This window comes from Mustelus asterias, chromosome 20 (assembly GCF_964213995.1).
Source record: "Mustelus asterias chromosome 20, sMusAst1.hap1.1, whole genome shotgun sequence".
Taxonomy (NCBI): domain Eukaryota; kingdom Metazoa; phylum Chordata; class Chondrichthyes; order Carcharhiniformes; family Triakidae; genus Mustelus; species Mustelus asterias.
In genome coordinates, this window is record NC_135820.1 from 24,282,822 (window position 1) to 24,305,978 (window position 23,157).

A 23,157-nucleotide genomic window follows, 5' to 3' on the forward strand; every position below is an offset into this window, starting at 1 on the left:
CTTGTGGATTCAGAACTGGCTTGCCTGCAGAAGGCAGAGAGTGGTTGTAGACGGGTCTTTTTCTGAATGGAGGTCAGTCACCAGTGGAGTGCCCCAGGGATCTGTTCTGGGACCCTTGCTGTTTGTCATTTTCATAAATGACCTGGATGAGGAAGTGGAGGGATGGGTTGGTGTCACGAAGGTTGGTGGTGTTGTGGATAGGTTGGAGGGATGTCAGAAGTTACAGAGGGACATAGATAGGATGCAAGACTGGGCGGAGAAGTGGCAGATGGACTTCAAGCCGGATAAATGCGTACTGGTTCATTTTGGCAGGTCAAATGGGATGAAGGAGTATAATATCAAGGGTAAGACTCTTAGCAGTGTAGAGGATCAGAAGGACCTTGGGGTCCGGGTCCATAGGACTCTAAAATCGGCCTCGCAGGTAGAGGAGGTGGTTAAGAAGGCGTATGGTGTGCTGGCCTTCATCAATCGAGGGATTGAGTTTAGGAGTCTGGGGATAATGATGCAGCTTTATAAGACCTTCGTCAGACCCCACTTGGTGCTCAGTTCTGGTCGCCTCATTACAGGAGGGATGTGGAAATGATTGAAAGGTGCAGAGGCGATTTACAAGGATGTTGCCTGGATTGGTTGGCATGCCTTATGAGGATAGGCTGAGGGAGATCGGTCTTTTCTCCTTGGAGAGACGAAGGATGAGAGGTGACCTGATAGAGGTGTACAAGATGTTGAGAAGTATAGATCAGGTGGATTCTCGGAGACTTTTTCCCAGGGCTGAAATGGCTGTTACGAGAGGACACAGGTTTAAGGTGCTGGGGAGTAGGGACAGAGGAGATGTCATAGAACATAGAACATAGAACATTACAGCGCAGAACAGGCCCTTCGGCCCACGATGTTGCACCGACCAGTTAAAAAAAAAACTGTGACCCTCCAACCTAAACCAATTTCTTTTCGTCCATGAACCTATCTACGGATCTCTTAAACGCCCCCAAACTAGGCGCATTTACTACTGATGCTGGCAGGGCATTCCAATCCCTCACCACCCTCTGGGTAAAGAACCTACCCCTGACATCGGTTCTATAACTACCCCCCCTCAATTTAAAGCCATGCCCCCTCGTGCTGGATTTCTCCATCAGAGGAAAAAGGCTATCACTATCCACCCTATCTAAACCTCTAATCATCTTATATGTTTCAATAAGATCCCCTCTTAGCCACCGCCTTTCCAGCGAAAACAATCCCAAATCCCTCAGCCTCTCCTCATAGGATCTCCCCTCCATACCAGGCAACATCCTGGTAAACCTCCTCTGCACCCTCTCCAAAGCCTCCACATCCTTCCTGTAATGTGGGGACCAGAACTGCACACAGTACTCCAAGTGCGGCCGCACCAGAGTTGTGTACAGTTGCAACATAACGCTACGACTCCTAAATTCAATCCCCCTACCAATAAACGCCAAGACACCATATGCCTTCTTAACAACCTTATCTACTTGATTCCCAACTTTCAGGGATCTATGCACACATACACCTAGATCCCTCTGCTCCTCCACACTATTCAAAGTCCTCCCGTTAGCCCTATACTCAACACATCTGTTATTCCTACCAAAGTGAATTACCTCACACTTCTCCGCATTAAACTCCATCCGCCACCTCTCGGCCCAACTTTGCAACCTGTCTAAGTCTTCCTGCAAACTACGACACCCTTCCTCACTGTCTACCACACCACCGACTTTGGTGTCATCAGCAAATTTGCTAATCCACCCAACTATACCCTCATCCAGATCATTAATAAATATTACAAACAGCAGTGGCCCCAAAACAGATCCCTGAGGTACACCACTTGTAACCGCACTCCATGATGAATATTTACTATCAACCACCACCCTCTGTTTCCTATCCGCTAGCCAATTCCTGATCCAATTTCCTAGATCACCCCCAATCCCATACATCTGCATTTTCTGCAGAAGCCTACCATGGTGAACCTTATCAAACGCCTTACTAAAATCCATATATACCACGTCCACTGCCTTGCCCCCATCCACCTCCTTGGTCACTTTCTCAAAAAACTCAATAAGGTTAGTAAGGCACGACCTACCTGCCACAAAACCATGCTGACTATCACCTATCAATTCATTACTCTCCAAATAACTATAAATCCTATCCCTTATAATTTTTTCCAACATCTTGCCGACAACAGAAGTGAGACTCACCGGTCTATAATTCCCGGGGAAGTCTCTGTTCCCCTTCTTAAACAATGGGACAACATTCGCTAACCTCCAATCTTCTGGTACTATACCAGAGGCCAACGACGACCTGAAGATCAGAGCCAGAGGCTCTGCAATCACTTCTCTTGCCTCCCAGAGAATCCTTGGATAAATCCCATCCGGACCAGGGGATTTATCTATTTTCAGACCCTCCAGAATATCCTGCACATCCTCCTTATCAACTGTAATACTGTCTATTCTACTCCCTTGCAACCCAGTGTCCTCCTCAGCTATATTCATGTCCCCTTGCGTGAACACCGAAGAGAAATATTGGTTCAATGCTTCACCAATCTCCTCCGGTTCCACACATAACTTCCCTCTGCCATCTATAACTGGCCCTAAACTTGCCCTAACCAACCTTCTGTTCTTGACATACCTATAGAACGCCTTAGGATTCTCTTTAACCCTATCCGCCAAAGTCTTCTCATGTCCCCTTTTAGCCCTTCTAAGCTCGCTCTTCAACTCCCTCTTAGCCAATCTAAAGCTTTCTAGTGCACTACCCGAGTGCTCACGTCTCATCCGAACATAAGCCTCCTTTTTCTTTTTAACCAACAAAGAAACTTTTTTGGTGCACCACGGTTCCCTAGCCCTACCAATTCCTCCTTGCCTGACAGGGACATACCTATCACAGACTCGCAGTAGCTGCTCCTTGAAAAAACTCCACATGTCGGACGTTCCCAGTCCCTGTAATCTCCTAGTCCAACCTATGTTTCCTAATTCTCTCCTAATAGCCTCATAATTACCCTTCCCCCAGCTAAAACCACTGGCCCGAGGTTCATGCCTATCCCTTTCCATCACTAAGGTGAACGTAACCGAATTGTGGTCACTATCACCAAAATGCACACCAACTTCCAAGTCTAGCACCTGGTCTGGCTCATTTCCCAGCACCAGATCCAATATAGCCTCACCTCTAGTTGGCCTGTCTACATACTGAGTCAAAAAACCTTCCTGCACGCTTTGAACAAAAACTGACCCCTCTAACGAGCTAGAGCTATAACAATTCCAGTCAATATTAGTCAAGTTAAAATCCCCCATAACAATTGCCCTATTACTTTCACTCCTAAGCAGGATTGACTCCGCAATCCTTTCCTCAACCTCTCTAGAACTTTTAGGAGGTCTATAAAAGACTCCCAACAGGGTGACCTCTCCTCTCCTATTTCTAATCTCCGCCCATACTACCTCAACAGATAAGTCCTCATCAAACCTCCTCTCTGACACTGTGATACAATCTCTGACCAATAATGCTACCCCTCCCCCTCTTCTACCTCCTTCCCTACTTCGACTAAAACATTTGAACCCCGGGACCTGCAGCATCCATTCCTGCCCCTGCTCTATCCATGTCTCTGAAATAGCCACAACATCGAAGTCCCAGGTACTGATCCACGCTGCAAGTTCACCCACTTTATTGCGAATACTCCTGGCATTGAAGTATACACATTTCAAACCCTGCTCCACCCCACCTCTGCAATGCCGTGCATTGCAGTCCCCATCCATGCATCCCTCACTTTCAGCCCCACTACTCAGGATCCCTCCCCCCCCCCCGAATCAGTTTAAACCTCCCTGCATGGCCTTAGCAAATTTACCCCCCAGGATATTGGTCCCCTTCTGATTAAGGTGTAGACCATCCTTCTCATAGAGGTCACACCTTCCCCAGTACGAGCCCCAATTGCTTAAGTACCTGAACCCCTCCCTCCTGCACCATCCCTTCAGCCATGAATTCAAACCTTCCCTCTCCCTATTCCTCTCTAAACTATCCCGTGGTACAGGCAAGAGTCCAGAGATAACCACTCTGTCAGTCTTGGCCTTTAGTTTCCACCCCAACTCCATAAATCCCTGCCTAATATCCCCTTCCCCTATCCTCCCTATGTCGTGTGTCCCCACATGTACAATAACTTGTGGTTTATCTCCCTCCCCCCTAAGAGTCCTGAATACCCTGTCAGACACATCCCGGACCCCAGCCCCTGGTAGGCAACACACCAACCCTGAGTCCCTACCTTTAGTTCCGACCCTCCTATCTGTCCCCTTAATTGTGGAGTCCCCAATCACAAGGCCCAGTCTTTTACAGCCCCTAACCACCTGAGCTTTCTCACTCGGCTCACCCCCAGAGATCTGCTCTCTATGCTCAGTTGATTCCTCCTCAACTGTAGCCTCCAGCACCGAAAACCTATTATGGAGGGGAACCGCCCCAGGGGATAGTCTTCCCGATTGCTTCTTACCCCTCCTCCTGGCATTGACCCAAGCCTCATTTCTAGGAGTTACTATTTCTCTATAACTCCTATCAACTTCCACCTCCGCCTCCCGAATTATGCGGAGTTCCTCTACCTCCCCCTCCAGCTCCTTTACACGCTCCTCCAGAAGCTGCAATCTAATGCACTTCTTACAACTAAAATCTCCTGAAACACTACTGGATTTCCTCACCACATACATCCCACAGGAGATGCAGCATACTGCCTGAACTGCCATCCCTGAAGCCATTACCAGCAAGAAAAAAAGAAAACAAAAAAAAAAAGTTCAGGGGTAAGTTTTTCACTCAGAGGGTGGTGGGTGAGTGGAATCGGCTGCCATCAGTGGTGGCGGAGGCAAACTCGATAGGGTCTTTTAAGAGACTTCTGGAAGAGTACATGGGACTTAATAGGATTGAGGGTTATAGGTAAGCCTATATATAAGCCTAGGTAGGTAGGGACATGACCGGCGCAACTTGTGGGCCGAAGGGCCTGTTTGTGCTGTATTTTTTCTATGTTCTAAACTCCATCTGCCATTCATCAACCCACTGGCCCAATTGATCAAGATCCTGTGCAATCCTAGATAACCTTCTTCACTGTCCACTATGCCACCACTCTTGGTGTCATCTGCAAACTGACTAACCATGCCTCCTAAATTCTCATCCAAATCAATATAAATGACAAATAACAGTGGACCCAGCACCAATCCCTGAGGCATGTCACTGGTCACAGGCTTCCAGTTTGAAAAACAACCCTCTACAATCAATTGGCTTCTGTCATCCAGCCAATTTTGTATCCCCCTGGATCCCATGAGATTTAACTTTATGCAACAACCTACCATGCAGTACCTTGTCAAAGGCCTTGCTAAAGTCCAAGCAATGTCAACTGCACAGCCCTCATCGACCTTCTTGGTTACCCTTTCAAAAAACTGAATCAAATTTGAGACATGATTTTCCACTCAAAGCCATGCTGACAGTCCCTAATCAGTCCTTGCCTCTCTAAATACCTATTGATCCTGTCTCAGAATATCTTCTAACAACTTACCCACTACAGATGTTAGGTTCACCGACCTGTAGTTCCCAGGCTCTTCCCCTCTTAAACGAAGGCACAACATTTGCCACCCTCCAATCTTTAGGCACCTCACCCGTCACCTGTGACTGTTGATGATTCAAATCTCTCTGCTAGGGAATCCGCAGGTTCCTTTCTAGCCTCCCACAACATCCTAGGAATAAAAATCTATCAATTTCAGCCTTGAAAATGTTCAAGTACCCGACCTCCACAGCTTCCTGGGGTTAAGAATTTCAAAGATTCATTTGAGAGAAGAAATTCTTCCTCAAATCCATCTTAAATAAGCATCCCCTTATCCTGTGACTATGCCCTTTGGTCCTACACTCTCCTTTAAGTGGAAACAACCTTCCAACATTTACCCTGTCAAACTACCCAAGATTCTTTTGTTTCCATTGTATCACCCCTCATCCTTCTGAGCTCCAAAGAGTACAGATCCAGCCTGTTCAATCTTTCCTCATATGACAGTCCCTCCATACTTAGGATCATCCTCGTAAACCTCCTCTGTACTGCCTCCAATAATATATTGGCGACATAGTTGTTAGCACTGCTGCCTCTCAGAGCCATGGACCTGGCTTCGATTCTGGCTTTGGGTGACTGTGGAGTTTGCACATTCTCTCTGTTCTGTGTGGGTTTCCAAAGTTGGGCAGGTTAGGTGGATTGGCTATGCTAAATTGCCCCTTAGTGTCCAAAGATGTGTAGATTAGGGGAATTAGCAGGGTAAATGTGTGGGGTTCCAAGAATTGGGGGTGGGGGGGGGGCATGATGACTGGGATGCTCTGTTGGAGAGTCGGTGCATGGCCTTCTTCTGCACTGTAGAGATTCTATGATCTTTCCTTAAATAAGGGGACCAAAACTGTACACACAGTATTCTAAATGTGGCATGTTAATGCAAAAGTAGAGAGGTTAGAGGGCACTAGTGAGACCACATTTGGAGTGCTGTGTACAGTAATGGTCTCCTTATTTAAGGGAGGATGTAAATGCATAAGATCATAAGATATAGGAGCAGAATTAGGCCATTCCACCCATCGAGTCTGATCTGCCTTTCAATCATGGCTGAAAAGTTTCTCAACCCCATTCTCCCGCCTTTTCGCCGTAAACTTTGTTCCCCATACCAATCAAGAACCTCTCTCAAGTATACTCAATGACCTGGCTTCCACAGCCTTCTGTGGCAATGAATTCCATAGATTCACCACCCTCTGGCTGAAGAAATTCCTCCTCATCTCGTTTCTGAAGGGTCATCCCTTTATTCTGAGGCTGTACCCTTGGATCATAGTCTCTCCTACTAATGGAAACATCTTCTCCACGTCCACTCTATCCAGGTCTTTCAGTATTCAGGATCCTCAAACGCCAAGCTTTTCATTCCTGTGATCATTTTTGTGAACCTCCTCTGGACCCTCTCAGAGGCCAGCAGATCCTTCCTTAAAACTGGGCCCAAAATTGCTCAATACTCCATGTGTAATCTGGCCAGACCTTATAAAGCCTTAGCAGTACATCCTTGCTTTTGTATTCTAGTCCTCTCAAAACGAATGCTAACAGTTCATTTGCCTTCCTAACTACCCAGCTCAATCTGTAAGTTAACTTTAAGCGAATCCCGAACTAGGACTCCAAAGTCCCTTTACACTTCCAATTTCTGAATTCTCTCCCCATTTAGAAAATAGTCTACGCCTCTATTCTTCCTATCTACCAAGTGCATAACTTCACACTTTCCCACGTTGTATTCCATCTGCCACTTCTTTGCCCACTCTCCTAATCTGTCCAAGTCCTTCTGCAGCCTCCCCGTCTGCTCAATACTACCTGTCCCTCCACCTATCTTTGCATCATCTGTAAAACTGGTCATAATGCCCTCAGTTCCTTCATCTTGATCATTGATGTATAAAATGAAAAGTTGTGGTCCCAACACTGACCCCTGCGGAACTCCACTAGTCACCACCTCCTAAGGGTTCCTTTACCTTAAGCTCCCTTATCAAGTCTGCCTCATTACACATCACCAAATCCAGAACTGCCTGTTCCCTAGTGGGCTCCATCACAAGCTGCTCCAAAAAGCCATCTCATAGACATTCCATAAATTCCTTTTCTTGGGATCCACTACCAACCTGATTTTCCTAGTCCACCTGCACATTGAAATCCCCATGATCGCTGTATGCTTGCCACCACCTCCCCACCGCCATCAAAATAAGCCTAGAATAAAGTATGTAGTAAAGAAGCTGTTGGATTGTCACAATCAACAACTTTTCAGGATTGACCCAGCTGGCTTGCCTGTGCGTCAATCCTTCAGTTACAATCACATTACTTGTTGGTTTTATTCTTTATAGCCGTTAAGAGTCAACTAAATTTGGGGTGGGATCCCTCAACATTTCACAAACCCTATAAATTTATTGAATTCAGTTTCACAACTTGCATAAGTGGGTTACTGGTCCAGTATCACAACCATGGTGATATCAGACTCAGTATTAATAGTGTTAGTAGGATGATATATCTAAACACCAAGACAGGCCACACATCAATAAACAAAAAACTATTAACTTTATTAATAAACTGCATACAACTTTCTCTTGCACATTAGAAAATACATCATGGACGGTGTAGTGATTTTAGCAATAATTGACTACACGAGACAAATGCATATTTAGCATTTCCAGGTTTAAATGATTTTGTAATGATGGGTTATGCTAATCTACAGTTGCAAATTAAAATATGGGCAATACACTTTAGTACTACAACAACTTTTACTGGTTAAACAGGTTATACACCTCATTTTCTCATGTTAAGAGTAACATATTATGTAGGTACAATGATTAAACAAGTCATTTCTGTTTGGGCCCAGCCCAAGTTTTAAAACATCTGTTCTTATCCTTCAGAAAAGTTAAGCAAAAAAAAAATTCCTTCACAGCGAGTAATTGGGCAACGTTTCATGCATTAAAGCAAAATGAGTTATAGGCTTCAATTTGAACCAGTGCTGTCACTAGGATTCAGTAAGGCTAATGATAGATGCGCAATTATCTACAGAATCCAATTCAACTCAAAAAGCAGTCAGCAGTACAATTCCAGACTATGTCAAACTTTGGCTGTGTCTGGAGAGAGCAACTTCACTTGTGTAACAAGAGGGATACGAAAACATAGATAATTGGATCAGAGCCTACTGATGTAATTCAGCCCCATTTCGAAGTCATATGTTTCACCCTTTTTATATTACATTATAAACTCTGGCCTATAATTATAATGAAAACAGCCTTTGTAAACTTGTTATGCAATTATACACTCCAGCTAGTGGCAGTGCTATTGCATCACCTCAGGAGGCAGGCTCGGGGTATAATTATGGCATAATTAGTTTATTTAAGCAGATTCAGTAGAAATGTGGGCATGAAAGTTTTAAAACGAACAAAAACTGAGAAAACAGCTGTCGATCTTTAATACATCACATATGAATGTAACACACTGGATTTCAGATTAAATTGGATTGTATCTGGGAAGTGATCTCCAAATAAGCTCTTAAATTTTTTTGGCAGTTTAATCAGTTGAGAATTGCACCAAGAGACAAAATACCATCCTTACATTATAAATTATGTAGAAACCTTTCACAGAACAACAGGACAAGTTGGATTTAAACTGTGATGGACAGACCAGATTGACTCTGCAGTTAGCATAGTGAAAATGATAACCACATTTGAACAGCACCATTCGGACAAGGCCAACACTGATTAGAAGCATGTGACTATGATACCACTCCATACCACTCCATTCCCAGTCAGCCTGTAGTGCATAGCAAACCGTCATACAATAAAAAGCTGTTGGGGTTGGTTTCTGTTTTGTTAGGTGCTTGTGCCATTACTGAAAATGATCTAATCATTACTGTGTACATAATTAAAAGGATGGAGCAATGCAGCATGGAAAGACTACCCTGTGAACGATTGATACAACTCAAAATGGTACTGTAAATGAATTTTCCTTCAAGTGCATTAACCTTCAATGAACAAGTTCTAACAGGATTACAACAGGGGTCAAGGTCAGCTACCAAATCCTTGGGATGCATGCACACAAATCTCCAACAGGAAAAGGATAAACAATTTATGGACAATACATGAGAAGTTGGGTCAGCATGCATAATGCTGACCCAACAGTCTGTCCATCATTAGTGCTCCCCAGTTATATCAGTTTGTGAACAATGAACAAATTCAAAAGACAAACTCACATTCCACTGGTTTGGTGAAGTTCAGATTACTGAACAGCCAGAAAGTGAGATTCATACACTAAAACTCAATTTTTCCTAACGGCAATATGAAATGCTGTGCAGCTCATCAACAAATGGCATGTTTTCTCTCCACATAGGCTGTATTTAACGAGGAAGTCATGATGTGGAGATGCCGGCGTTGGACTGGGGTAAACACAGTAAGAAGTCTCACAACACCAGGTTAAAGTCCAACAGGTTTATCTGGTAGCACAAGCCACTAGCTTTCAGAGCGTTGCCCCTTCGTCAGGTAAGTGGGAGTTCTGTTCACAAACAGGGCATATAAAGACACGCACTCAATTTACAAAATAATGGTTGGAATGCGAGTCTTTACAGGTAATCAAGTCTTAAAGGTACAGACAATGTGAGTGGAGAGAGGGTTAAGCACAGGTTAAAGAGATGTGTATTGTCTCCAGAAAGGACAGTTAGTGAGATTTTGCAAGCCCAGGCAAGTCGTGGGGGTTACAGATAGCGTGACATGAACCCAAGATCCCGGTTGAGGCCGTCCTCATGTGTGCGGAACTTGGCTATCAGTCTCTGCTCAGCGACTCTGCATTGTCGTGTGTCATGAAGGCCGCCTTGGAGAACGCTTACCTGAAGATAGGTCACGGACATTCGGCCTCTGATCTTCGGGTAAGCGTTCTCCAAGGCGACCTTCATGACACACGACAACGCAGACTCGCTGAGCAGAGACTGATAGCCAAGTTCCGCACACATGAGGATGGCCTCAACCGGGATCTTGGGTTCATGTCACACTATCTGTAACCCCCATGACTTGCCTGGGCTTGCAAAATCTCACTAACTGTCCTGTCTGGAGACGATACACATCTCTTTAACCTGTGCTGAACGCTCTCTCCACTCACATTGTCTGTACCTTTAAGACTTGGTTACCTGTAAAGACTCGCATTCCAACCATTATTTTGCAAATTGAGTGCGTGTCTTTATATGCCCCGTTTGTGAACAGAACTCCCACTTACCTGACGAAGTGGCAGCGCTCCGAAAGCTAGTGGCTTTTGCTACCAAATAAACCTGTTGGACTTTAACCTGGTGTTGAGAGACTTCTTACTGTGTTTAATGAGGAAGGGCAGGGAAAGGTGGAGGGGGGAAAAAGAGAGAAACAAATCAAAACTGTCAGAAGATTAAGCCATAGCTGCAGAATAGCATTGACAAATACGAATCCACCTCCCCCTCCATCTGAGCCACTTGCACAATTGAAAAATTGGAAATAAACGCTAAAAGGAAAAAGGTGGTTTCAAACCTGAAATAAACAGACAAAACTTCTGGCCATTTCTACTCCTTTACAATACTGTGGTGAACCGATGGTGATACTTGAACTGCCTATCTCAGCTAAATACCAAGGGGGCTATTTTCAAACTGTATATCTTTCTGCCAAAATACTTGTGTCTTCCTCGTTCCCCCAACTTCAGCAGTGAAATCACTTGACTGCTTAACCAGGGAGCCAGAATGCAGTTACTAGCAAGATTCGTGGGGGCATCAAATGTTCATAGAGTCTATTTGACTCAAGGATATATGTCCACAAATACAATTAATTATAGATTCTGTCCTCAAAACTAGAGAGCATTTGGAGCTGTGAAAAAAAAAGTATGATAAAAGGATTATTGCTACCATGATGGGAGCAATTTGAGCTATTTGCTTAAAGAACATGATACAAACACACTGGTGGAACATAAAAATCCACAGACTCCAGTCCTATATGGCGGGTACAACGTGCGCAGCAGCAAAATTTAAAAGATTTGTCAAAAACAAATAATCACATTTGATGAATAAAAATGTCTGGAGATCAAAATAGGTTTAACAACACCAGGTTAAAGTCCAACAGGTTTATTTGGTAGCAAAAGCCACACAAGCTTTCGAAGCTCTAAGCCCCTTCTTCAGATGAGTGGGAATTCTGTTCACAAACAGAGCTTATAAAGACACAGACTCAATTTACATGAATAATGGTTGGAATGCGAATACTTACAACTAATCAAGTCTTTAAGAAACAAAACAATGGGAGTGGAGAGAGCATCAAGACAGGCTAAAAAGACGTGTATTGTCTCCAGACAAGACAGCCAGTGAAACTCTGCAGGTCCACGCAACTGTGGGAGTTACAAATAGTGTGACATGAACCCAATATCCCGGTTGAGGCCGTCCTCGTGTGTGCGGAACTGATAGCCAAGTTCCGCACACACGAGGACGGCCTCAACCGGGATATTGGGTTCATGGCACACTATTTGTAACTCCCACAGTTGCGTGGACCTGCAGAGTTTCACTGGCTGTCTTGTCTGGAGACAATACACATCTTTTTAGCCTGTCTTGATGCTCTCTCCACTCCCATTGTTTTGTTTCTTAAAGACTTGATTAGTTGTAAGTATTCGCATTCCAACCATTATTCATGTAAATTGAGTCTGTGTCTTTATAAGCTCTGTTTGTGAACAGAATTCCCACTCACCTGAAGAAGGGGCTTAGAGCTTCGAAAGCTTGTGTGGCTTTTGCTACCAAATAAACCTGTTGGACTTTAACCTGGTGTTGTTAAACTTCTTACTGTGTTTACCCCAGTCCAACGCCGGCATCTCCAGATCAAAATAGGGCCAGTGATGGGGAGAAGAGGGGAGAGTGTGGTATTCACACACTGATTTGCTTGTGCAGGATTCTCTCTTAATAAAGTAGTTCCATTAAAGAGGGACCCAATCAGCTCCTTCATACTGGGGCAGATTTTCTGCTAATGGTAGCTGATATATTCTAGTCCAATCAACATTAGAGGGAGTAATTTGCTGAATAGAGCTTCTGTAATCTCATTTTAAAACCAGGATCATGAAATTTTGGCTGGGCATTTTGCACCTTGGTGGTTGTGTTAGACATTGCTTAGTGTAGTTCACTGTGGTATGGCAGTCTCCCTTGCTACAGAGGGAGACAGTGGGCTAAGGAGGGGTGCAGAATTTACTGGCCTGTTGTCTCCAAGCCCTCTTCCCAGCAAGCAGGGCTTTTAGTTTCACCTTGCGCCACTTGCTCTAATGCCCAGTCAGCTCCCAGAGGTCCCTGCCATGAGCAGTTGTCAAAGTTGATGCTTGTTATACTCAGATCTTGTTTGCATGTGTCCTTGTAATGGATGTTTGCGTGCAACTACGACTTTCTCAGAACACGTCACACCACAAGCTGTTGTGGAGACATCCAGTCAGAACACTGGCACCAGCTGGACCTGATCAATGTCATACATGATTCTCAACAGCACCCTCAACATATGTAGCTACCATAAGTGCTGACCGCGACACAGATTGCTGTCCAAGACAAGCACTAGAGCTGGTACAGAGGAAGATGGTTGTGATTGTGGAGGGTCTGTCATCTCAGCTCCAGGACATCTCTGCAGGAGTCCCTCAGGGTAGTGTCCTCGGCCCAACAATCTTAGCTGCTTCATCAATGACCTTCCCTCCGTCACAAAGTCAGAAGTGGGGATGTTTGCCGATGATTGCACAATGTTCAGCACCATTCACGACTCCTCAGATACTGAAGCAGTCCATGTTCAAATGCAACAAGATCTTGCAATATCCAGGCTTGGGCTGACAAGTGGCAAGTAACATTCTCGCCACACAAATGCCAAGCAATGACCATCACCAATAAGAGATACTCTAACCACCGCCCCTTGACATTCAATGGTGTAACCATCACTGAACCCCAACTGTCAACATCCTTGGGGTTACCATTGACCAGAAACTCAACTGGACTCACCACATAAACATAGTGGCTAGGAATACTGTGGCGAGTAATTCACCTCCTAACTCCCCGCTTGCCTGGATGGGTGCAGCTCCAACAACACTCAAGAAGCTTGACACCATCCAGGACAAAGCAGCCCGCTTGATTGTTTGTGGATGTGGTGCCATTCAATCCCTCCACCACCGACGCTCAGTAGTAGCAGTGTACACTATCTACAGATGCACTGCAGCAATTTATCAAAGATCCTTAGACAGCACCTTCCAAACCCACGACCACTTACATCTAGAAGGACAAGGGCAGCAGATAAATGGGAACACCACCACCTGCAAGTTCCCTCCAAGCCACTCACCATCCTGACTTAGAAATATATCGCCGTTCCTTCGCAGTCACTGGGTCAAAATCCTGGAATTCCCTCCATAACGGCATTGTGGGTCAACCCACAGTACATGGACTGCAACGATTCAAGTAGTCAGCTCACCACCACCTTCTCAAGGGCAACTAGGGATGGGCAATAAATGCTGGCCAGCCAGAAACGCCCATCTCCCACGAATAAATTTAAAAAAAATCTGGATAGGACCCGAATTCCTTGTTGCCATCAAGCCTGGCAATCCTCCTTTGTTACTGTCACTGGCCCTTTCTCTGCCCCTTCCTCTAAAGAAAAATACAGATTAAAAACTCTTGACGCCAATGGATAGAATGTACTGTATTAGTGGATGGAGCCAGGGCGTATATTTCCAGCCATTTAACAACAGTGCAATAAGATAGTAGTGGGAATTTAGCTCTGAAAGATCAAACAATGACTAACCTTTACAGATATGCTTCCTTCCTGCCATTGGAGTTAGTCAGGCGACACTGCCCTATACAAGAAAGCCAGATACGATCTAAGGAGATCCATCAAAGATGCCAAAAGACAGTACCAGACCAAGCTAGAGTCCCAGGCTAGCCACACCGACCCCTGCCGACTATGGCAAGGTCTGCAAGACATAACAGGCTACAGGATGAAGGCATGTAAAATTGCCGGCTCCAACACACCCCTCCCTGATGAGCTCAATGCATACTACACCCGTTTTCAGCAAGAGGTCAGCGAGAGCATGCCCTCCACCCAGGAAGCCCTGGATGAACTTTTATCTGGGATCACCACTGCACATGGCAAAGCAGCTTTCTTGAAGGTCAACCCACGGAAAGCAACTGGCTCGGATGGGGTACCCGGACGTGCACTCAGATCCTGCGTGGATCAGCTGCCGGAGGTATTCACAGACAGCTTCAACCTTTCTTTACAATAATCTGAGGTCCCTATCTGCTTCAAGAGGACAACCATCACCCTGGTACCCAAGAAAAACCAAGCTGCGTGCCTTAATGACTATCGGCCGGTGGCTCTGACATCCATCATTATGAAGTGCTTCAAAAGGTTAGTCATGGCACAAATCAATTCCAGCCTCCCGAATGACCTGGATCCACTACAGTTTGCCTACCACCGCAACAGGTCCACAGCAGATCCTGGAACACCTAGATAACAAGGACACCTATGCCAGGCTCCTATTTATTGGCTACAGCTCAGCCTTCAACACTATTATTCCCATGAAACTCATCTCCAAACTCCGTGGCCTGGGCCTCGGCACCTCCCTCTGCGACTGGATCCTGAACTTCCTAACTCACAGACCACAATCAGTAAGGATAGGCAACAACACCTCCTCCATGATTATCCTCAACACTGGTGCCCCACAAGGCTGTGTTCTCAGCCCCCTATTATACTCCTTATACACCGATGACTGTGTGGCTAAATTCCCCTCCAATTCAATTTTCAAGTTTGCTGACAACACCACCATAGTGGGTTGGATCTCAAACAATGACGAGGCAGGAATGAGATGGAAAATCTGGTGAACTGGTGCGGCAACAATAATCTCTCCCTCAATGGCAACAAAACGAAGGAGATTGTCATCCACTTCAGGAAGTGTAAAGGAGAACATGCCCCTATCTACATCAACAGGGACGAAGCAGAAAGAGTCGAGAACTTCACATTTTTAGGTGTCCAGATCACCAGTAACCTATCCTGGTCCTCCCACGCCGACATTATAGTTAAGAAAGCCCACCAACGCCTCTACTTTCTCAGAAGACTAAGGAAATTTGGCATGTCAGCTACGACTCTCACCAACTTTTACAGATGCACCATAGAAAGCATTCCTTCTGGTTGTATCACAGCGTGGTATAGCTCCTGCTCTGCCCAAGACCGCAAGGAACTACAAAAGGTCGTGAATGTAGCCCAATCCATCATGCAAACCAGCCTCCCATCCATTGACTCTGTCTACTCTTCCCGCTGCCTCGGCAAAGCAGCCAGCATAATTAAGGACCCCATGCACCCAGGACATTCTCTCTTCCACCTTCTTCCTTCGGGAAAAAGATACAAAAGTCTGAGGGTACGTACCAACCGACTCAAGAACAGCTTCTTCCCTGTTGCTGTCAGACTTTTGAATGGACTTACCTTGCATTAAGTTTGTCTCTCTCTACACCCTAGCTACGACTGTAACACTACATTCTGCGCTTTCTCGTTTCCTTCTCTATGAAGAGTATGTTTTGTCCGTATAGCGCGCAAAACAATATTTTTCACTATGTTAATACGTGACAATAATAAATCAAATCAAAAAGAGTGTCTCCATGGTCACTTATGGCACCTTGGCTAATCTGTCTTGTTTCAAATTTAAATTATGATCTACTACTGCCCTACATGACCTGATGGTACCTATTGTAGGCTGCGGAGAAAACAGCAGAGGCACTATAATTTTCAAAAATTCTTCAGAAAAAAGGTGTGGATAGGCATCTCCTTTAAGAAAGAGGAAAGTGATAAAGCAGGAAATGACATTAGTTAGAAAGGTTTGGTTCATTAAGAACAGTGCCGAGTTGCAGTGTATAGGTCACATCGGGCCAATTTATTTAAATCAGTTAACTATTAAACAATTTATCTGAAATTGATGTGAATCAGATAAAGGGAATGCAGTAAACGTAACATTTCAAGCTTTTGATAAAAATGTTACACAAGAGAAGCAGTCAAAAATGAAGTCATACAGTATTAAAAGGAATGGAGCTATGTGAATGTAAAGTGAATGGAAAGATAGCTATGAGCCAGAAATCAAGCAGTATGAACACGCATGTTTTTAAAATTGGTGCCCTGTGGGTAGTAGTGTGTTCCAGAGATTTAAGCTTCAAATTTTTGTTTTGTCATACACATTAATAATTTGGATATGGTGATGTAGTTTGCTGACATTCAATTAGGGGCTACAATAAAGTGTTAGGAAGAATGCAAGTGAATGAATGTGTGAATGAAGGCACAATTGTAGAAAGAACAGATTGATGACAGCTCAAAGCAGAGAACATACAAAGTACTATATTTTGGGGAAAAGTGAACTGGGGTTATTGAATGAAAAAGCAAGCAAGTGATATGACTTTGTATAAGTGTTAGAGCAATGAAAAAAAGGTAAAACAAAGATTTACTTGGTTAATATAGTGAATAAGAGATCACATAGCTGTGAGGAAACTTGCTGGGGGGGGGTTCCAATGGAAGGAAGATAGTTATGGGGAAAATTATAGAAAGGTTTAAGGGGTAGAAAGTGGATGTTTCTATTGTTGAATTGGTAACAAGGGTATGGACACAGAAATTAGCAGATGATGATTGTTTATTTTTAATTCAGCAGGTTATCAGAAGAGGGAATGGGTGGGAGGGTGAGCTGTGAGGAGGATGCAGAGATGCTTCAGCGTGATTTGAACAGGCTGAGTGGGCATATGCAGTATAATGTGAATAAATGTGAGGTTATCCACTTTGGACGGAGAACCAGAATGGCAGAGCATTATTTAAATAATATATTGGGAAATCTTGATGTACAAAGGGACCTGGGTGTCCTCATACACCAGTCATTGAAAACAAGCATGCAAGCAGTTACCAAGGCAAATGGTATGTGGCCTTTATTGCAAGAGGACTTGACTACAGGAGCAAGGATGTCTTACAGCAGCTCTACAGGACCTTGGTGAGGCCACCACTGGAGTATTGTGTGCAGTTTTGCTCTTCTCATCCAAGAAAGGAGGGAGTGCAGTGAAGGTTCGCCATATAGATTCCTGGGCTGGCAGGATTCTCATTTGAGGAGAGATTGGGTCGACTAGGCCTGTATTCACTGGATCTCATTGAAACGTTTAGAATTCTGCCAAGGCTGGATGCATTGACATTGTTTCCTCTGGCTGTGGCGGGGTGGGGTAGGGGTGTTTTGATTTCCATATGGGCATCTAGAACAAGGGGTTACTGTCTCAGGATATAGGGTAGGCCATTTGGGACTGAGATGAGGAGAAAAGTCTTCACTCAAAGGGTGGTGAACCTGTGGAATTCTCTACCACAGAAGGCTATGGAGGTCAAGTCACTGAATATATTTGAGGAAATGGATTTCTAGACACTAAATATATATTAATGATTTGGATGAGGGAACAAAATGTAACTTCTCAAAGTTTGCAGATGATACCAAGTTGGGTGGGAGGGTGAACTGTGACAAGGATGCAGAGATCCTTCAGCATGATCTGGACAGGTTGAGTGAGCGGGCAAATCAATGGCAGATGCAGTATAATTTGGATAAGTGTGAAGTTATTCACTTTGGAAGCCAAAACAAAGAGGCAGATTACTACCTGAATGGCTGTAAATTGGGAGAGGGGTGTGTGCAGTGGGACCTGGGTGTCCTTGTGCACCAGTCGCTGAAGGTGTAGCAGGCGGTAAAGGCAGCAAATGGTATGTTGGCCTTCAGTGCGAGAGGTTGAGTACAGGAGTGGGATGTGTTGTTGTAATTATACAGGGCGTTGGTGAGGCCACATCTAGAATAGTGTGTGCAGTTTTGGTCTCCTTTTCTAATGAAGCATGTTCTTGCTCTCGAGAGAGTGCAGCAAAGGTTTACCAGGCTGTTTCCGGGGATGACAGGACTGATGTATGAGAAGAGATTGACTAGGTTAGGATTGTTTTCGCAGGAGTTCAGATGAATGAGGGGGAATCTCATAGCGACTTATAAATTTCTAACAGGACTAGACAGGGTAGATGCAGGGAGGATGTCCCCAATGGTGGGGTGTCCAGAACCAGGGGTCACAATCTGAGGATACAGGGTAGACTATTTAGGACGGAGATGAGGAGACATTTCTTCACCCAAAGAGTGGTGAGCCTGTGGAATTCATTACCACAGGAAGTAGTTGATGCCAAAATATTGAACGTATTCAAGAGGCAGCTAGATATAGCACTTGGGGAAAATGCTATCAAAAGGTTATGGGGAGAAAGCTCAATTAGGCTATTGAGTTGGAAGATCAGCCATGATCATGACGAATGGCAGAGCAGGCTTGAAGGGCCAAATGGCCTCCTCCTGCTCCTATCTTCTATGTTTCTAAAGGAGAGTGCAAGAGTATGGTGATGAGATAAAGAATCAACCAAGATCATATGGAATTGCAGAGAGGCACGAATGGCCTATTCTACTTTCTATGTTTCTAATGTCAGGGCCTATCTCGCATTGTGCCATGTGACAATAATGCCACCAATTGGGGCCTGAGTGAGTGTAGTTCAATTAAGCAACTGAGGACAGGTTGACTACCGTTAGTTTAATCGATATGCAAAACAAATAATTACTTGCTCGGCATCCAATTCAATTTTAGACAGCCCTATTCCATCGCATTACTATCAGCTATTGTGGATGCTGTTCAAGAGACAATGTCCTACCTTTAACCATGATGAGGGCTCCTCAGGTGAGGCTAGTCAAGCTTTAGGAAAAACAAAGAGGGATGTCAAAATCACTGGCCGACTATGTTCAACTGAAGTGGCTGCATTAAAAAAGTATTAAACTACTATGGTTACCAGCACCAGACTCCACAAACCAGGCTGCAGTCTTTACGGTGTTGCCATCAGCTTTCCTTATTTACTCACCAAATCCTTCCTCACCTCCACCTCCTGGCAGAGACCCCTGGCATTAATTCAGGAACTCTCTCTTCAAAATGCCTCTGACTCTACACAGCAAGCCCGAAGTGACCTCAAACTCATTTAATAACCATTACAATGATTTATATCCCATGGGCTGCAATCACCCTCTTTTTCTCGAAATCCACTTAAGTTCTCGAAGGAACATAAAAATAGTCAACCTGTACATTTTGAAGTCTCGGTCCACCAGGCGATCAACTTTGGGAACAGTGAAACAATCTGGACATCCAATCTCACTCCCTCCTTCCTCTTTTTAAACGGTAACCTCTCGTTCTACTTGCTTTCACCACCTCAAACATTCCATCTTGCCTTAGATCAGATTCCCACCAGATTGAAGAATGTTGCTACAAATATTACGATACATCTACATTTTTTAAAAAAGCAGCAAAGGACTGCTTTTTTGTGCTGAGAAACAAATTCTGAGGTGGATTTGAATTCATTCATTAAATTGTGCCGAGAGCTCACCACTGCAAGTGCTGAGATGGGTTTAGTGCAACAGAATGTGAAATCTTGCATTAACACCATAAACATTCAAACAAACACACCAAATTTTATTTACCTGTGAAAGTGAGCACTGCATTGCACCATTAAAAATAATTGCTTTTAACATGGGGAAAGGGAGGGGGGTGCAGGACTACAGCAGGACCATAAACCTGCATTAAATGTAAATGCTCTCATTTGTACACTCCAATGCCAGCCTTCTGGAAAATGCTGCTGCCAAGTGCCATTTAGATGTACTTGCTGCTTAGGTGTCTGCTATGGCTTGGTGGTAGCACTCTTGCCAAATGTAGAAGTTTGTGGATTCACGTCCCAGCCCACAGATTTGAGCATAAAGTCAGCACTGAGGTCAGGGGTGCCATCTTTCAGAGATGTTAAAGGGCTCATCGAGGCACTATTTAAAAGAGCTAGGGAGATCTCCCCAGTGACCTGGCCAACTATTTCTCAACCAGCATTATCAAATTAGATTAGTTGGTCTTTAACCCCATGTTTTGCAGGAGCTTGTTGTGTGGAAATTGATTGCCACAACGACGACTTTACAGTTAATGAAGTACTCGTGAAGTGAAGTGTTCTGGGGCATCCCGAGGTCAGGAAAGACGCTATTCAAATACAAGTGCTTTTTGTTTAAAGCTGAAAATATCACTAGCTAATGCTCAAGTTACATGTAATTAATGGGGCTGAAATGAAACCACACAGGCCATGATCCCAACAACTCCTCCCAACTGAGAAGGAAAGAACTAAAATTACACTGATAACTCACTGGCCTGGCCTGGGTTAGGCTATCCATACCCAATGAAAACCAAAGGGAGGCTGGAATCACTAATGTGACTGCAGGTTTCTCAACAAGTTTGAGATACTGTGACAGGCTTCACTTGCAAATCCGAACAGTCAAATCAGAACTGTCTATTTCAGGAAGACCAACAGCAGCAAGGGGGGAAAAAAACTTCCATCTGCTCTTTGGCGGAGGATTGGAGGCAAGGAATTGAGTAGAAAGAGAAAGATACATTGTGATTCGCCCTCAGAAACCCTTCTTTCCCAACCAAGGCAGTGAATTCATTGGTAGCCTATGTTGAAGAGCACCAACACCATCACAAAATACTCAGCAGCATTCATTCAACTGTGGCCAAATTGATCATACATAAAACTTCTTGGATTTTGAGTTACACTTATCCATGATAACCAGCAGGGTTTTACTGCCATGGCTATAGTAAATGTAATGCACTCTTACGTTAAAAAGATCTAATCCCTTTGCAGCTCTTGCCATATTCTGACAATACTCTTTTTAGTGTTAATCTAGGTGTTTGTTTAAAATCTTAAAGTTGTACCACCCTTATATGTTTTTTAAATCTCACATATCATCCACTTACGTAAGCACAGTTTGAAGACATACATTCTCATATAGATTGAAGACCAGAAAATAAACTATCACAATCTATTTCATTCCCTTCTTTGGGTTCCAACACAAGGATTTAGGCATCAGAGGAAGTTGCTTTTGGAAATTGTGCAAACCTTTACCTCGCACTCCGAAATCCAGGCTTTGTTCAACATCACTTAGAATTCACTGTTGTCGGACTAAACACAAGAATCAAGAATACTTCCCCAAGACATTATTCCTTTCTGTATAAAAATGCAGGTCATCTTCTCATCCAAATTTGTTGACTCATTGGGGGTAGAGTTTCTCAAACACCATCTTCAGGCACGAGATCCTTCCGCCAGCTTTGGCAGAATACTTGAGCATTATGAAGCACACTAAAGCAGAGCTCCAGCCTATCCTCACCAGCTGTCCACATGCACAAAGTTTCAGCAGGATCGGTGGAATGATAAGGAGCAGGAACCTTGGTTAATTTTTCTCTTCCTTAGTCAGATCATTTAACATAGCACAGGCCAAGAGCAAACCTGGGAACATGCAACATGGTGTATTTATCTAATTAGCCACCAGGGGAGGTAGAAGTTTTCTCTGTACAAGGGTCATATGTTGAAGCCTGCCTGCTTTGAATTGACAGCAACTCATCTCACTTAGGTACTCTTAACAGCCAGAAGGCAATAGAGAGAGAAAAAGGGGGGGGCAGGGCAGAGGGGGGCAGGGCAGGTTCAAATAGTAATGTTCTGCAGACTGAACTGTGCCTCCCTTAGACAAAAGGAAAACGTTCTTCTTTTGTTGGAGATTTGTCGATTAATGTATTTCTGAACAGTGGGTTCAAGAGGTTTGAACAAAGGAATCACTTCAGATTGTTGAATTTGAATGGAGCGCTGCAAAGTGCATTTTAAAAAGGGAGTCAATTTCTTGGTTACAAAACACAAACTAAAAGTGCTTCAGTTTCATAATTTCCCTATTTTTATGCAATAACTTGGTCTATTTTACATGCAATGGAAAAAACCCACTTAGTTTTGATTTGCACCTCTGCACCAGACTGCTGTCATATGTCAGTTAATCCATTCCCGGGCTCTATGGTTTCCCCGCTCTTGGGTGTAGAGGAGTGAAACACAAACGATTGGAAAAGTGCATGCCAAAGTGTTGCCTGGTGCACTTACGGAAGAACGAGACAATAATTTTATGAACTGTGATTATTCTTTCTTCAAGGAAAGCACAGCAGAAAGGCTGAATGCAAGAGGAGCGGTTTTACTGGGATCCATCCACATTTTCACATGCTTGCTCCGAGTCAGTCCAAGCATGGAAAACGGTCAGCAACAGTTACGCCTTGTGTCAGAAGGCTGTCTCCTCAGTTTGAATCCTTTATTGTTTGCTCCTGGACTGACAGCTGTTGAAGGAATCCGACGACCTGCAGACAGGAGAAAAGAAAATTAAAATAATTGCGATCGTTTTGTGAAAATTTTTGATCAACGAGGGAGATGAGCGTTATTGGGGGGTGGGGGAGAAAGAGAGAGAAGAGGAAGTAGAAAAGAGTTAAAGCCACAAGCAGATCTTAACGGCAGGAAAGAGGTTGTTGAATGGCAGAGCAATCTGGAGGGGCTGAATGACTTCCTCCTGCTCTTACCTTCTATATCAATTTTGCATCAATCACAGTCTGCTCTTCCAAAGCTTAGCACATCATTATTTGGCAAATTATACAGGGGACAGGCATTTTCTGACAAATTAGATTGGGATTATGGCTTTCAAGCATTCAATGATAACAGAGTTTGTGCGAAAAAGTGCAAAGAGTAACAATGCTCAAACCAAAAATTCTGCTGTGCAACACC

The 23,157-nt window shown here is 44.1% G+C and overlaps 1 protein-coding gene across 1 annotated transcript in view; it reads right to left on the minus strand.

Annotated features, from left to right (window-relative positions):
• Positions 1 to 12,259: 12,259 nt before the first annotated feature.
• Positions 12,260 to 23,157, minus strand: part of rab22a (RAB22A, member RAS oncogene family) — a 103,966-nt gene continuing 93,068 nt past the window's right edge. Inside the window, exon 7 of the mRNA XM_078236342.1 lies at positions 12,260 to 22,739. Within this exon, the coding sequence (XP_078092468.1) occupies positions 22,642 to 22,739 (98 nt within the window). The 3' untranslated portion in view covers positions 12,260 to 22,641. The remainder of the gene's footprint in view (positions 22,740 to 23,157) is intronic.